We start from the raw sequence: 12,759 nt of genomic DNA, 5'->3' as shown, positions 1-12,759 counted from the left end.
TAATTTGACGAATGATAAATAGAAAATGTTATAGTCCGTAGATAGATTTGTCCGTTCTGACTGCTGTAACCATTTATGTTGATTGACTATACTGCTATTATAGCTTTTATAAGCCACAACAAAAAAAAATGACCTAAATAGTAAATAGAGTGATTAGGAAGTATGGATTGTCTTCTTTCTTTTGAAACATGTGATTTGAACACAATGTATACATATTATGATATACTAGACTAATTGCCGATTGTGAGTTTATGCGATAGGTGCAATTCCGCTAGGCACAATATGACATTGGTGCCAAATAACCATGAGTGAGTTTATTTGTTATGTCTATCAGTCTATGACAAAGTTGGCACCATCCCCTTTGGAAAGATCGTTTAACTTTGTTTCGGACAGCATAAACATTTTTTTTTTTTTTTTGGTAAAAGGGGACAGCATAAACATCACCCGCCAAATATAATCAACGATTATAGGTCAACGTTTTGCACACTTTTGTAAAAAAAAGTCAAAGCTTTTCTGTTGTAATGAAAACGCCGACTCGTCGATCGAAGCGGGTTAATGATGAATCGGGAGGACCCAATGTTACAAACCCCCGAGTAGCATTAGTCCTTCGGACACGAAAGACAAAAAACTGTTCCAAGACTCGAGCCGTTCGGGTCAAACCCGAATACCCGAAGTCCCCCACCTCCTCGGACTCCGAGATGAAGCTAATGCCTCCTGAGTTCTTTCAAATCGATGCCCTTGATCTTGCCCCACGTTTGCTTGGGAAGTTTCTGAGGAGAGACAATGTCGTGCTGCGAATTACAGAGGTCAGACACACACACGACGATTCTGTTTTTTTTTTTTTTTCTTCTTTTTGTTTCCTGAGAAAGGAAGGATGATTTAGGGTTTTGCTTTGGGATTATTTGATTCTATAATTAGATTGTTTAGTTAATCGGTATAAGGAACAACAAATGAATAACTACTCTCTAACCATGTTCTTCCTTTTGGTAGGTAGAAGCTTATAGACCAAATGATTCAGCTTGTCATGGACGATTTGGGATCACCCCACGGACCGCACCAGTTGTGAGTTTTCTTCATTTTGCTTGTTAGTAATCCCTCTGTTTGTCATTTTGACCAACTACACACAAATTAAGAAAAATTTGAATTATACATATATACCCCTATTTAATGAGCAATTTCTCATTTAAATCTAATAGAAAAAGCTTTGGGTTAAGGGTAAATTTGAAAATTTGATATTAAAAATCACATTGGAAATATAAAGTGACAGTCTTTGTGAAACAAAAAAAAATACTCCAGAATGACACTCTTTGTGAAACAGAGGGAGTATTTACTTACATACAAAATGATGACTTGATCTGAAAAATGTGGTTTTTATTTTTAGTTTGGAGCAGGAGGACATGCTTATGTTTATCTATGTTATGGTCTCCATATGATGCTCAATATTGTTGCTGATAAGGAAGGTGTTGGAGCCGCTGTTTTGATCCGGTCTTGTTCTCCTGTTGCCGGTTAGTTATTCTGTTCACATAAAACAGTTTTAAGTTCCGATTCTTGAGCGTTGAAACTTTGCTCGTTTCACTCTTTTTTGTTTATGGCCTTAAAGTTGCATCTTTTACTGGTTTTGGACTCATAGAAAGATATCTTTGATAGCAGAACAACACCAAAACAAGAGTTGAGGTTCAATTTTGATAAACCGGATCATCAATCATTCTTCAAACCTCAGAAGCTGACAAAAAGTAAAACTACGATCCTTGCTTTGTAATTCAGCAACTCTTTTAGCAGCACCTGAATCACGAGGGCTACCTCCCAAACGACGAAGCGTTCTGATCTTAGGTAGCTTCTCACAAATAGGAGTCTCATCATCATCAACATTCACACCACTGCTATACAGATCAACCTCACTCGGAATCTCCCATCTCTTCTTCACTCTCCCTTCACTCTTACTATTTTCATCAGAAGCTCTTCTCTTCTCCAACCTATTATGATTCTCTTTCTCTTCATTCTCAGGCAACGAACGTTTCCTCACATCTTTCTCTCCTGTTTTGGTGTTGTTCTGCTATCAATCTTTATTATATCTAAGCATGTTTAAACTTAGTTGTCAATTGGTTGATTGATACTATTTTTACATCTAAAACTGGTTTTATCAATCTTTTGTTGGCTTAGATGGGTGATATGGTGTTGCAGGACTTGAGACCATACAGGAGCGCCGTGGCCTGAAAACTGAAAAACCCGTTCTTCTAAATGGACCAGGGAAGGTTTGTCTGATTTCTACTATCTTAATCACGTTGCATATGCCCTACACATCCACAAAGCATAGATTCAGTTACTCTGCAATGTACAGCTGAGGAACATTTAGATCTTGATAAAAACAATGAGAGTATTCCTGTTAAGTCCTCTAGCATAATCAGCTTTTGTTAATATGCGCTTCTCAAGCAGGTGGGACAAGCGCTTGGACTCTCAACAGAGTGGTCTCATCATCCACTTTATTCTCCTGGTTAGTCCATACACCAAATCAGTTAATGAAGTAGGAGAGTAGACTCTCTCTCCGAGACTGTTTAAATTTTGTACTAATAAATGAATGGACACAGGAGGATTGGAGCTTCTGGATGGAGGAGAAGAAGTGGAGAAAATAGTGGTTGGTCCTCGCGTTGGAATAGATTACGCATTGCCTCAACATGTCAATGCCTTGTGGAGATTTGCTATTGCTGACACTCCTTGGATTAGTGCTCCTAAGAACACTCTTAAGCCTCCTCTCTAACTTCCAACTCAAAACTTCTTTTTGTTTTGCCTCTCCATTGTAAATTACTAAATAGACAACTGCATGTAATGTAATAATAACTCTTTGGTGATGGTATATTTGTCTATACTGCTTTGCCAAAGAGTATGATTTATTGATTTGGGGGTTTTGTTTATAAAAACAAACAATTGGGACAAATTAGGAAACTAGAGAAATATTTTTACGCTCCCCGAAACTTTCTTTATTTATTCTTTTGCCCTCTTTAAAGTTCCAAATCCAATAAGTGAGAGAAGAGAAAAGAGTGTAATCAAACCAAATCCAAACTCAAGTTTTAAGGCGCAACAATGGCGACTACGATGCCTCTCTTCGCTTCATTCAAATACGCCGATAGCTTAACCGTCGTCGGAATCTCCTTCTGCACGGCGTTGGTCTGTGAAGCAATCTCATGGATCTTAATCTACCGCACAACCTCCTACAAGTCCTTGAAATACTCCATTGACAAGGCCGCGAAGAAGCTCGAGACGATGAAGACTGAGAATCCATCTTCGAAGCTATCCATAAAGAAATCGAAGACGAAGAAGATCGATCGCGTCGAAACCAGCTTGAAAGAATCGAGCCGAGATCTGTCTCTCTTTAAATTCAAATCCGGCGCTGTTGTGGCTTTAGTTCTCTTCGTCGTCTTCGGATTGCTCAATTCACTCTTCGAAGGTAAAGTCGTCGCTAAGCTTCCGTTTCATCCGATCACGATTGTGAAGAAGATGAGTCATAGGGGATTGAAAGGTGACGATCCGACGGATTGTTCAATGGCGTTTCTGTATCTGTTGTGTTCGATTAGTATCAGAACCAATCTGCAGAAGTTTTTAGGGTTTTCTCCGCCGCGTGGATCTGCTGGTGCTGGTGGTTTGTTCCCAATGCCTGATCCCAAGACCAACTGAGATCAATCAACTCAGTATGATCGATCATCACTCTCTCCTTTTTGATTTTTGTATTTTCAGATAATTTTGAAGAAACAGTTTCAAGTATTTTTCAATTTATGGAAGTTAAGCAAAAGAGACGTGAATAGTTCTCTTCATTTGAATCTTCTTTACAAAAGTTATCAACAAACAAACAAAGTCGCAAATACACCCAAACGCAAACTCTTGAATCACTGCACAAACATATTCCTACTTACGTTGTTGTCTTTTTTTTTCTCAAAATGATCGGTCTGTTTGTTCGGTTTGTCGTGTCTCTGATATAGAATCAGAGATTTCTGAATCAGCTCCTTGAGAACTTCTCAACTTAGAAACAAGAACCCACATACTTGCAAGCTCGTTCTCCAGATATGCTTCTCTCTGTTTCGTTTCTTCTACTATCCTTTCGAGCTCAGCTTCTCTCTCATCTCTTTCAACAAGTGCAGCTTCATATGATAACTCACGTTCCTTGCTCATCCTCAGTTCTCTCTTAAGCTCCATTGATGAGGTTTCTTGTTCTTGCCTCTTTACAAGACTCTCTCTTCTACCATTGTTTCTTACATTTGTTGTTGGTGTTCCTGTCTTGTTACGTTGTGCGACTGGGCTTTTTTGTGTTGCCAGCTCGGCTGCTAGTCTCTCGTTTTGATTCATAAGCTTTGCAACTTCTTCGGATAATGCCTTGAGCTCAACTGCAGCTGCTGATGCAAGACCTTTTGCATATGAACTCTCTTCTGCGAGTTTCCTGTTTCGGAGTTCTAATTGCTCCTTTGATTCACTTAGTTCCTTAGCTTTCTGTTTCAGCTCTTCAATCTTAGTTCCCTTTTATGTCAGAGAGCAAATAGAATTTGTTTAAGCATCATGTGGCTTGGCTTATAAGAAGAAGGTTGGTGAAAAACATGGTTTTTTTTTGCAAATAACAATGTGTACGACATGTATAAAGAGAGACCTGTGCTAGTTCCAGGGTATCAGAGAGCTGCTGCTTTAGGTTTGCGACTTCGTCTTGCAACACTTCACATTCACATGTCTGCAGAAAATACTTCATCGGTTATTGAGTTCTTTTACAAATTATAAACCTAGTCTCGAAGCTTTTGCAAAGACGAATCAAATCGGGGAGATAGTCAAGGGCAGTCTTACTAACCTTTTGATTGAGTGTTTCTTGAATGATGCGATTATCTGCAGCTTTAACCTGTAAACAAGATGAAGAATCAGAGAAAAAGAGCGGCTTCATTTTCAGTGTAGTTTGGCGTTTTGGCACTGGTACTATACATTATGTACAGAAGCAACTTTCTTAGGGTATGAGGAGACATTATATTGAGAGAAATAATATTATACAGGCAAATAGCAAAACCATCTCTAAGTGCTGTAGCAATAGATGAAGAAATATTGCATAAGCAAAAACCATTTGATCACCTCGAGTTCAAAAGACTTCTCATCAAGTTGATCCCTTAGCTCAGCAACTACCTGAAGATAATAGAAATCACTTGAGAAATGAATGACAGATGAAAAAGGCCACTGCGTAATATTTGACAATGTGAACCTACCTGCATGATATCAGATTTTTCTAATGCCTCATGTGATGTCATAACAAAATCCACGATTTGTGTCTCCAACGCTGCAATCTGGTCATTCTTTGATTTGATGTCGTCATTGAGTACTTTAATTTCCTCCTAAGTAACAACGAGAACCAAGAAGGTGAATATTTGATAGATTTAAACAACTAGATAGAGATCTTGAAAAGGGTGATTATTATTACTTCAATCTCTTCATTTTGAGGGGACTTTGCAGCCTCATCTGACAATCGTTTTAAGGAACTTGATTGCAGCGCTGCCTCTTCAGATAAAATCTTTTTCTGTTCCCTCAACAGATCCAACTCATCGCTCAAGTTATTGCTCGTCTGGGAACAAGTGCAAACAAGTCTTGTAAAACAAAGTGCAGGAATTGGAATTAATTTTGAAAATATCTCTTAGATACCTCCGGAATCTCCATTTCATGAGAACTGTCTTCTACAGCTTCTCTGTCTTCCCTAGGATCTGAGAGTTGTTCCATCAAAGGCGAGCCTTCTGAAAGTCTTGATTCTGTGTGCAGATTACTTCCTCCCCCTTGAGGAGTTGATGGTGTGCTGTTAGATTTGACCACACTTGACTGGTCGCTGGCACTTGAACTGTGATCTCTTTTCTGATAGGAAAAAGTAAGCTCTGATTAAAAAAGGGGGACAAGAGAGGCACCAAAAATCAAAGAAGAAATTGCATCTAAGAGGACATAAGACCCTAGGACTATGACTCCTCACTTCCATTAGCATTATTCTTTGAAGCACATTCCGGAAATCTATAGTGAGTGCGTGAAACATTTACAACAGTACAAACCTATAGCAGCCCGATGCAGTTCTACTACGAACAAGAATAACCCACAACAAAATGGAAAATGCTATATAAGAAATTTGAATCATTTGTATACCTTAGGCTTTAACCAGTTTAATAATCCATGCTTCCGGGTCTTCTTTTCTTCCCTATACGCATTATCTTTAATCTCATGATTTCCCTCCACAGAAACATACAAGTCAAGGTGCTCATCGTCCATCATGTCCCGCCTCTTGTATGGTAGGTAAGCAAGCTGAATATGCATCATCAACCAAGATTAGCCAAAGAAGCTAGTAAACTTGTCTAGTATAATAGATCTTAAGTCCCGCCGATCAAAGTGAAACATCATCAGAAGGAAACATGGAAGCCACTTTTATCATAATCTAGGATATATCAGTGGTTTTACCTCTTCTTCACCAAATGAATGTCTCCTCCGAGGATTAAAGCGGTGAGGTAATCGAGATGCTTGTGGATTTTTAGTCGACACCAAAATTAGTTTCGTCAACCGTTGGATTCTACTCAAGAGAGCTGCTTTGGCTTCTTCCTCTTCTTCAAGTCTGGATTGCAGCTTGACTTGACCATCTTCTAACTTTTATCATCACGTTATATAGCAAAGAAAATGACAAAACCAGGTTACAACAGATTCTCTCTAATGTTTGATTATAAACCAAAAGGCAATGACATAGAACGTCCTCACACCGGTCTTACGAATATATAACTAAAGTTATAAATAAATGGATGGAAACAGTGGTCATATTGGTAAAATGTTGCACTATGCGTCCAGAATGACCTCTATCCGCTATTATATTCTTTCTGACAAATTGTTTCAATCTCTCTAGTAGTTTTGTTCACAGTTTACCACAAAAGAAACATTCTTCCAAGAATTTTTTTTTTTTGTTAAAATATTTCAAGGTAAGGAATATTACAAGCTATTTAGTTTACTTTCAACCGTACTGACATAGTGTTAATCACAAACAGCAAATGGTTAGGGAGGAAAGAAACTGACGTCAGAAGTGGAACGAGCATGCAAGATAATGGAAAAGCAAATTTCAAGTTTTCAAGATTGGAGCTCTACACAAAAAACTCATCCCTAACTCCACTACAAAAGCCTTAATATGGATGAATACAACAAAACAAATCAAGTTTGCTAGGCTAGAAAAAAATAATTCTGAGCATACCTTCTGCTTCAGGAGAACAATATCATCTGCACCAATATCTTTCAACTGAGGAACTGGTACAATTACCTGTTTAAGCTGTTCCAACTCCTCCTTCAGTTGGCGAATCTCGTGTTGGTACTTCTTGATTAATGATTTCTCATCAATTATCTACAATTTTATAGAGTTAGAGACCAAGAAAGACCTTCAGTTACAAAAATAAGAGCTAATAGAAAATACGCGTGAAAACCTTGTTTTGCTCAGCTTGAATCTCAATATGCTTTGCACGATGAGCAAATTTCAAAGTGTTATGTGTTTCTTCTGAACTGCTTGATGCAGGAGTCACTGTACAAATGAGCTACCATTTCCAGAGAAACATCTTATCAGTAAAGTATACTACTATCAAGATATATGTATAAAGTTATCAGAAATTTTTTACCCTGTTGATGATCATGTAGATTTTATAATTACTGAAGCAAGAGGATTGAGAACAGCTCAAACAAGACTTACAGATACTCGGTCATGACCACTCAATGAGGACTGAAGGATCCTGGTTAACTTAGAGTCTCTGTATGGTACATGTGAAGCCCTCACATCCGTAAGCTTTGATATCACCTATAACATCACAACGGAACTATAAAAATTCAGCCAATAGAAGAATACTTAAAACATGACAGGATAGGAAATACCAAGATAAAAGAAGAGTAAAAAACTGTTTAATTGTAAGGTTTGGACAAGAAGAGATCTGACATACGAGTACCAAGCAAAATGATGCAGAGGCGGTAAGGTGATTAAAAATGTGCTTAATATATATATATACAACACGACAAACAGTCCTATTATCAAAATCTGCTTTAATGGAAAATGTCAAAGAAGTCCTTAGAATAAACTGAACTTTAAAACCTATTGTTAACTAAGTGAAAACTGTGCTAAGAAAAAACTCACAGTCCCTAAAGTCAGCAAACTTTTATTGATATATGATCCTTCCTTGCGTCTTAAACCACTGGTTTCAACCTTTGAACTCTCGGAACCTGCCAGATCAACGAGGTTCTGCAGATATGACAGAAATTATGGGCAGTTAATATCAGATATTCACCTTTTTAATAACCCATAACCATATATAATATCACTAGATACAAGATGATCTTACCAGCTGGGAAAGATGTACAGCTTCTCCTTTATTCTTGTCACCTAAGGGACTACTTTCTATCGTCTGCGTCCAAATTAGTTTATCATCTTTCCGAAACAGGACAGCTATATGAATAATGTGACTAAACAACTAGGATTAGAATAAAGGAGAATATAATTCCTTGAACAAAAGGAAATATATGAAAGAACATACAACACAACTTGTGCTGATAAAAAAAAAGGAAGTATAACTCTTCAGTATTCCATTTTTGAGCATTCAGGCGATTATAGGGGAAAATCAGTGAATTTTACCCTAACAGTAATACAAATTAAACTCGGATTTGTGTGCAACCACTTCACAAGTGTAAACACGTGAGGAAAAAGAAATTATATAGCAACTTCACAAAGATGGCAGTTTTTTCAAATTTTTAAAGAGTATATTTACATACCAACGTAAATATTGTATGGCTCCGGCTGCTCAGCAAATTAAAATTTGTGGATCCCACATGTCGTTGCTCTGCCATGAGCACAATATGAATTAAATGATAAGAATGAAAGGGATTTACTGGAAACAAGAAAGAGAAAATAACTCTTTAGAACTGCTCTATTATAATAAATTAAAGCAAAACACACTTTTGAACGTTCAGTATGGCCTCAAGCAGGTCGAGGAGTACCACTTTCTGATAATAAATCTCTAATAAATGTACAATGCCTGCGACAGTCTTTGCTGGAGTTGCGGTTGTAAAGTAAACCTATTTCTTTAAATAAAGGAAAATGTGAAGGCACCACATACCTTCTCCAGCTGCAATAAGAGAAAGCGCATGAGCAGCAGATAAAACAACTTCTTCTTTAATCCCTTCGACAAAGGTTCCCTAGAGTCAATAACAAAGATAAGTTCAATTAAACAACTTGGAAAAAGACACCTGTAGCAATAGAGGTCATGAGAAGCTCATTACAAAATTCTCAGTTCAAATGATTATTATAAGGATCAACGTCAAGTCTACTTGAGTAAGCAATGTGACCCAGAACATCAAAACGAAACGAAGGGCCACATATTAACACTGTAATAGCTGAGTACCGACAGAGATAAATGGAACCACTATTTTTCAGGTACTAAACGGTTAAACATGGTTTCCTAATAAATCAAAATATGGTGCTAAGACTTTGGGATTATATTATGAGCACTGTAGTCACAACAAAGATATTACAAGTGAGCAGCCCTACGGATGTTTTCAACAGAAAGGTAACAAAGAGAATCTGAAGCTGAAACATATACCTGCTTGTCTTCTCTGATCCTCAAATTTTGTCCTGCTGGATTCAACAAATCATTGACAACCTGAAATAAGATGAACATTAAGGATAGTAATATTAAGGAAAAGTAGAAGCAGAACATTTCTATCCAAAATTGCTGAAATTGAATATAGATAACAGAGCAGAGAAGAAAAGTACGTAAATAATAGCACCTCATTATATATTTCCATGTAGGAAATACGCAGAAGAAATTCTCGATTCGGAGTCTGTAAGAAAATGAATATGTGAGGTCGCTGTACTTGGACCAGGGAATATGACAAAACAATATCCTAAAAAGTACCTCTTGGATGATGCTGAAAGCATCTTTCACTGCTAACGGTATAATACCAGGAGATCTCTGGTCACCCTGACATTTGGACCAAAAAACATTAACCAAATCTATCAGATAATTTAAATGCTACATTGTGGATATCCTAGTCAGAGGCGAAGGGTACAAATATGGGACTTCGACATAGCATTATATCATTAATGACACATTACACTACATTGTAGAAAGATGTACCAATGATACTTTCTTTTATGTAACAAGCTGAAAAAGTAGAAGTATCCAGATGAAGGGATCTTACATGCATTGTGTGAGTCTTTCCACTGCTTGTCACTCCATATGCAAAAATGGTCCCTGTAGTTGGATTAACATTAAACGCATTAAAGTCAAATTAGCCTGAGGATCTTAGCATTCATTAAGTCAAAAATCTAGTCAGATTTTTTTGTTATTCTTATGAATTAGGATAAGCCTTGTTGACATAGCATAAATGATCAATATCATAGAACTGGAAAATTGGGTGCTCTTTCAACATAGGATATGGAAAATTGTATGATTTTCCATAAAGGTGTTAACTCAGAAAATGAATTCTTAATACAAACTAGATTGGCCATTAAAACTGTTTCATTTCATACCATTTATCCCCTCCATAGCCCCATTAACAACATGGTGTGCAGCAATATCATAAACGTTGCGTGTTGTGGTTGTGGGTCCAAAGACACGGTCTGCCAGAAGGAGAATAAATCATTAACAGACAGAAAGATCACTTCAAGAAACCAACATGCAAGATCCAAACATCAAATAAGGAAGAATATCCAATTATATCACTGTTTTCATTCTATAAGATAAGGAGTTGAAATGCATACCACATAAGAATAATACTATAGTCCTTAGTTTGTCATTCTTGATTGTGAAAACCCATGAAACTAAATCAAAATGTTAAGACTAACCATAGGCATAAGCTATTGTTGGATTATGCTCATTTCGCACAATTGTTTCCCCATCTGCATACCATGCGACTTCCTCCCCTTGGCGAATTTCTCTTGGACTACGTCAAGGATAAGATATATCAAATTCACAGAACAAAGATCAACCTAATTTTTGCAAGCCCTACACAAAATATATCACCAGGAACCTGAGTGGGCGAAAGCGAACTGTCACTGTGACGTTTTCTTTAGACCGCTGAGCACTTTGTGGTAAGGAATCAGGTGAGAAGAAGTGCTGCTTGCTTTGAGCAGATGAAGAAGCCGGGGAGCTATGGTCATCAATAGATGTCTCTTGATAAAGCTTGGAAGAGGAGGTTGTTGAAGATGCAGTAGAATCAGCACCTTTCAAATTGCTAGACCCTCCTTTTCTCGACTTTGGTCCTTGTCTAGATGCCATCGCAACTCGAAGTCAAACCACCAGAAAACTGAATGAAGACACGAGTACAAAATCGATAAATAAACCAAAAAAAAAAAAACAGCATTGATATCTTTTCAAGGTTAACGCTTCCACAGTTACATTTGACTGCTTCACCACTTCATGAACTGAACTCCAAACTCAAACTAAAGGGGTTTAAGTTTCTCAAGCCTTTTCCTAGGTGACAACAATATCTCCACCAAAATCCCCAAGAAAACTCATGAATCCGACTAATAGATTGACTAAAAGCATAAAGCAATTACGCCCATTTATAAACAAATAGTAAAATGTTCCAAAAAAATCTCAAGAAATAGAGAAAATGACCAACCAGGTATAGAAAGCTTTCTTTATTTCTTTCGTCAGCTCTAACAAAACACTAAAAGCCATGAAAAAGTGGGGAGTTTCATTTCATTAAGGTTGTCTCTAGCTTTCCATGAAATTAAAAAATTGCCTAAAAGTGAATTGGTCCAATTAGCAGCAGTAAAGCTAAAAAGCAAAGACACTTAGAAGAAGAAGAAGGAAAAAAAAGCCTAAACTTACGCAGTAGGACCCCTGCTTTCCCTCACAGTTCATGCCGAAGCCACCAAAAAGAAAAAAGTTGCAATTAGAAAAATTGGGGCAAAAAAGAGACGAAACATAGGGAATCATAATCGCACAGAAGCTAGAAGAACACCAAATGAACAAATTCAAAAAAAAAAAAAATAAACCCCAATCTATCTACTAATGCAAGAGCTGGAACAATTTGAAAAAAAAAATCGAATTAACAGCGGATTTCACGGAAACCTAACGGCATTTTTACTAAAGAAGACAGAGAGAGAAGAATGAAGTACCTCAAGTGAATGAATCAAAGGAGGAGCATCGCAGCTCAAATTTAGAAATAAAAAGAAAAAAAAAATCCGATATCGTATTGGAAAAAAATAAAGAGAAGAGAGGAGATCTCAAAAGGAGAATCAGATTGTTCGTAAAGATAGCGATTGTAATTAAAAAAAAAAAAAAGAGGTAGAGAGTTCGCAAAAAATTGAATTGGCGATTGTGTGGGTTTGGTTTTCTCGTAAACTAAAACACCATAATAAAATAGGTACAGGTGAGAGAGAAAGCTTTTAGGAGAACGAGTTATACATACTATCATTACTTACGTTTTTTTCTGTGTACGTATCTGTTTATACGTATTTTTTGCCTTCACGGATACAGTTAGGAAAGAGAGTGACGATTACTTTTCTTTTTTTCCCCAAGCTATAGATATTAGATAGAATAAAAGAAGTCTCTAAAATCTCTTACAAAAGAATAATTTTATTAGTACTTTATTTGTAACTTTGACTTTGGCAGTTTGATGGGAAGGATTTTGTTTTTATTTATTACATCCAATTGAGATTCACGAGACTACCACTACTACTTACTAAATGTTCATATATATTTAATGAAGAGGGTAAAGATGTGTTACAGAGATAATTAGAAAACATTC

General features: G+C 37.0%; 2 protein-coding genes and 1 pseudogene across 3 annotated transcripts; 2 read left to right on the top strand and 1 right to left on the bottom strand.

Annotated features, from left to right (window-relative positions):
• LOC104745418 (DNA-3-methyladenine glycosylase-like) lies at window positions 426-2,916 on the top strand. The gene is made up of 6 exons (XM_019236921.1): window positions 426-806; window positions 991-1,062; window positions 1,382-1,505; window positions 2,182-2,252; window positions 2,434-2,491; window positions 2,586-2,916. Exons 1-6 carry the CDS (start codon window positions 522-524, stop codon window positions 2,753-2,755), a joined length of 780 nt encoding a protein of 259 aa, XP_019092466.1. The 5' UTR covers window positions 426-521; the 3' UTR covers window positions 2,756-2,916.
• LOC104745415 lies at window positions 3,020-3,816 on the top strand (annotated as a pseudogene).
• LOC104745417 (kinesin-like protein KIN-7K, chloroplastic) lies at window positions 3,925-12,396 on the bottom strand. 2 transcript variants are annotated; one of them, XM_019237249.1, is made up of 25 exons: window positions 12,128-12,396; window positions 11,838-11,849; window positions 11,032-11,307; window positions 10,847-10,944; window positions 10,532-10,621; window positions 10,201-10,253; window positions 9,915-9,980; window positions 9,787-9,840; window positions 9,600-9,659; window positions 9,117-9,195; window positions 8,773-8,840; window positions 8,346-8,408; window positions 8,141-8,245; window positions 7,706-7,810; window positions 7,446-7,553; window positions 7,286-7,366; window positions 6,448-6,630; window positions 6,139-6,294; window positions 5,656-5,859; window positions 5,438-5,578; window positions 5,226-5,351; window positions 5,095-5,145; window positions 4,823-4,870; window positions 4,631-4,708; window positions 3,925-4,503 (listed from the first exon to the last, which is right to left on the bottom strand). In XM_019237249.1, exons 3-25 carry the CDS (start codon window positions 11,277-11,279, stop codon window positions 3,925-3,927), a joined length of 2,844 nt encoding a protein of 947 aa, XP_019092794.1. In that variant the 5' UTR covers window positions 11,280-11,307; window positions 11,838-11,849; window positions 12,128-12,396. The 2 variants fall into 2 exon arrangements, with proteins under 2 accessions (XP_019092794.1, XP_019092793.1); XM_019237248.1 differs by lacking the exons at window positions 11,838-11,849; window positions 12,128-12,396 and having other exon boundaries at window positions 7,220-7,366; window positions 11,032-11,279.

Source organism: Camelina sativa, chromosome 15 (assembly GCF_000633955.1).
Source record: "Camelina sativa cultivar DH55 chromosome 15, Cs, whole genome shotgun sequence".
NCBI lineage: Eukaryota > Viridiplantae > Streptophyta > Magnoliopsida > Brassicales > Brassicaceae > Camelina > Camelina sativa.
Note: the sequence above shows the minus strand (reverse complement) of the source record. Positions and strands in the feature narration are given on the sequence as shown.

Coding starts and splice junctions, on each gene's coding strand:
- LOC104745418 (XM_019236921.1), top strand. CDS start 522: ATGAAAACGCCGACTCGTCGATCGAAGCGGGTTAATGATGAATCGGGA. Junction 1,506..2,181: donor GTCTTGTTCTCCTGTTGCCG/GTTAGTTATTCT, acceptor ATGGTGTTGCAG/GACTTGAGACCATACAGGAG. Junction 2,253..2,433: donor TTCTAAATGGACCAGGGAAG/GTTTGTCTGATT, acceptor CTTCTCAAGCAG/GTGGGACAAGCGCTTGGACT.
- LOC104745417 (XM_019237248.1), bottom strand. CDS start 11,279: ATGGCATCTAGACAAGGACCAAAGTCGAGAAAAGGAGGGTCTAGCAAT. Junction 8,246..8,345: donor CTGTACATCTTTCCCAGCTG/GTAAGATCATCT, acceptor TCATATCTGCAG/AACCTCGTTGATCTGGCAGG. Junction 4,871..5,094: donor AGAAGTCTTTTGAACTCGAG/GTGATCAAATGG, acceptor TCTTGTTTACAG/GTTAAAGCTGCAGATAATCG.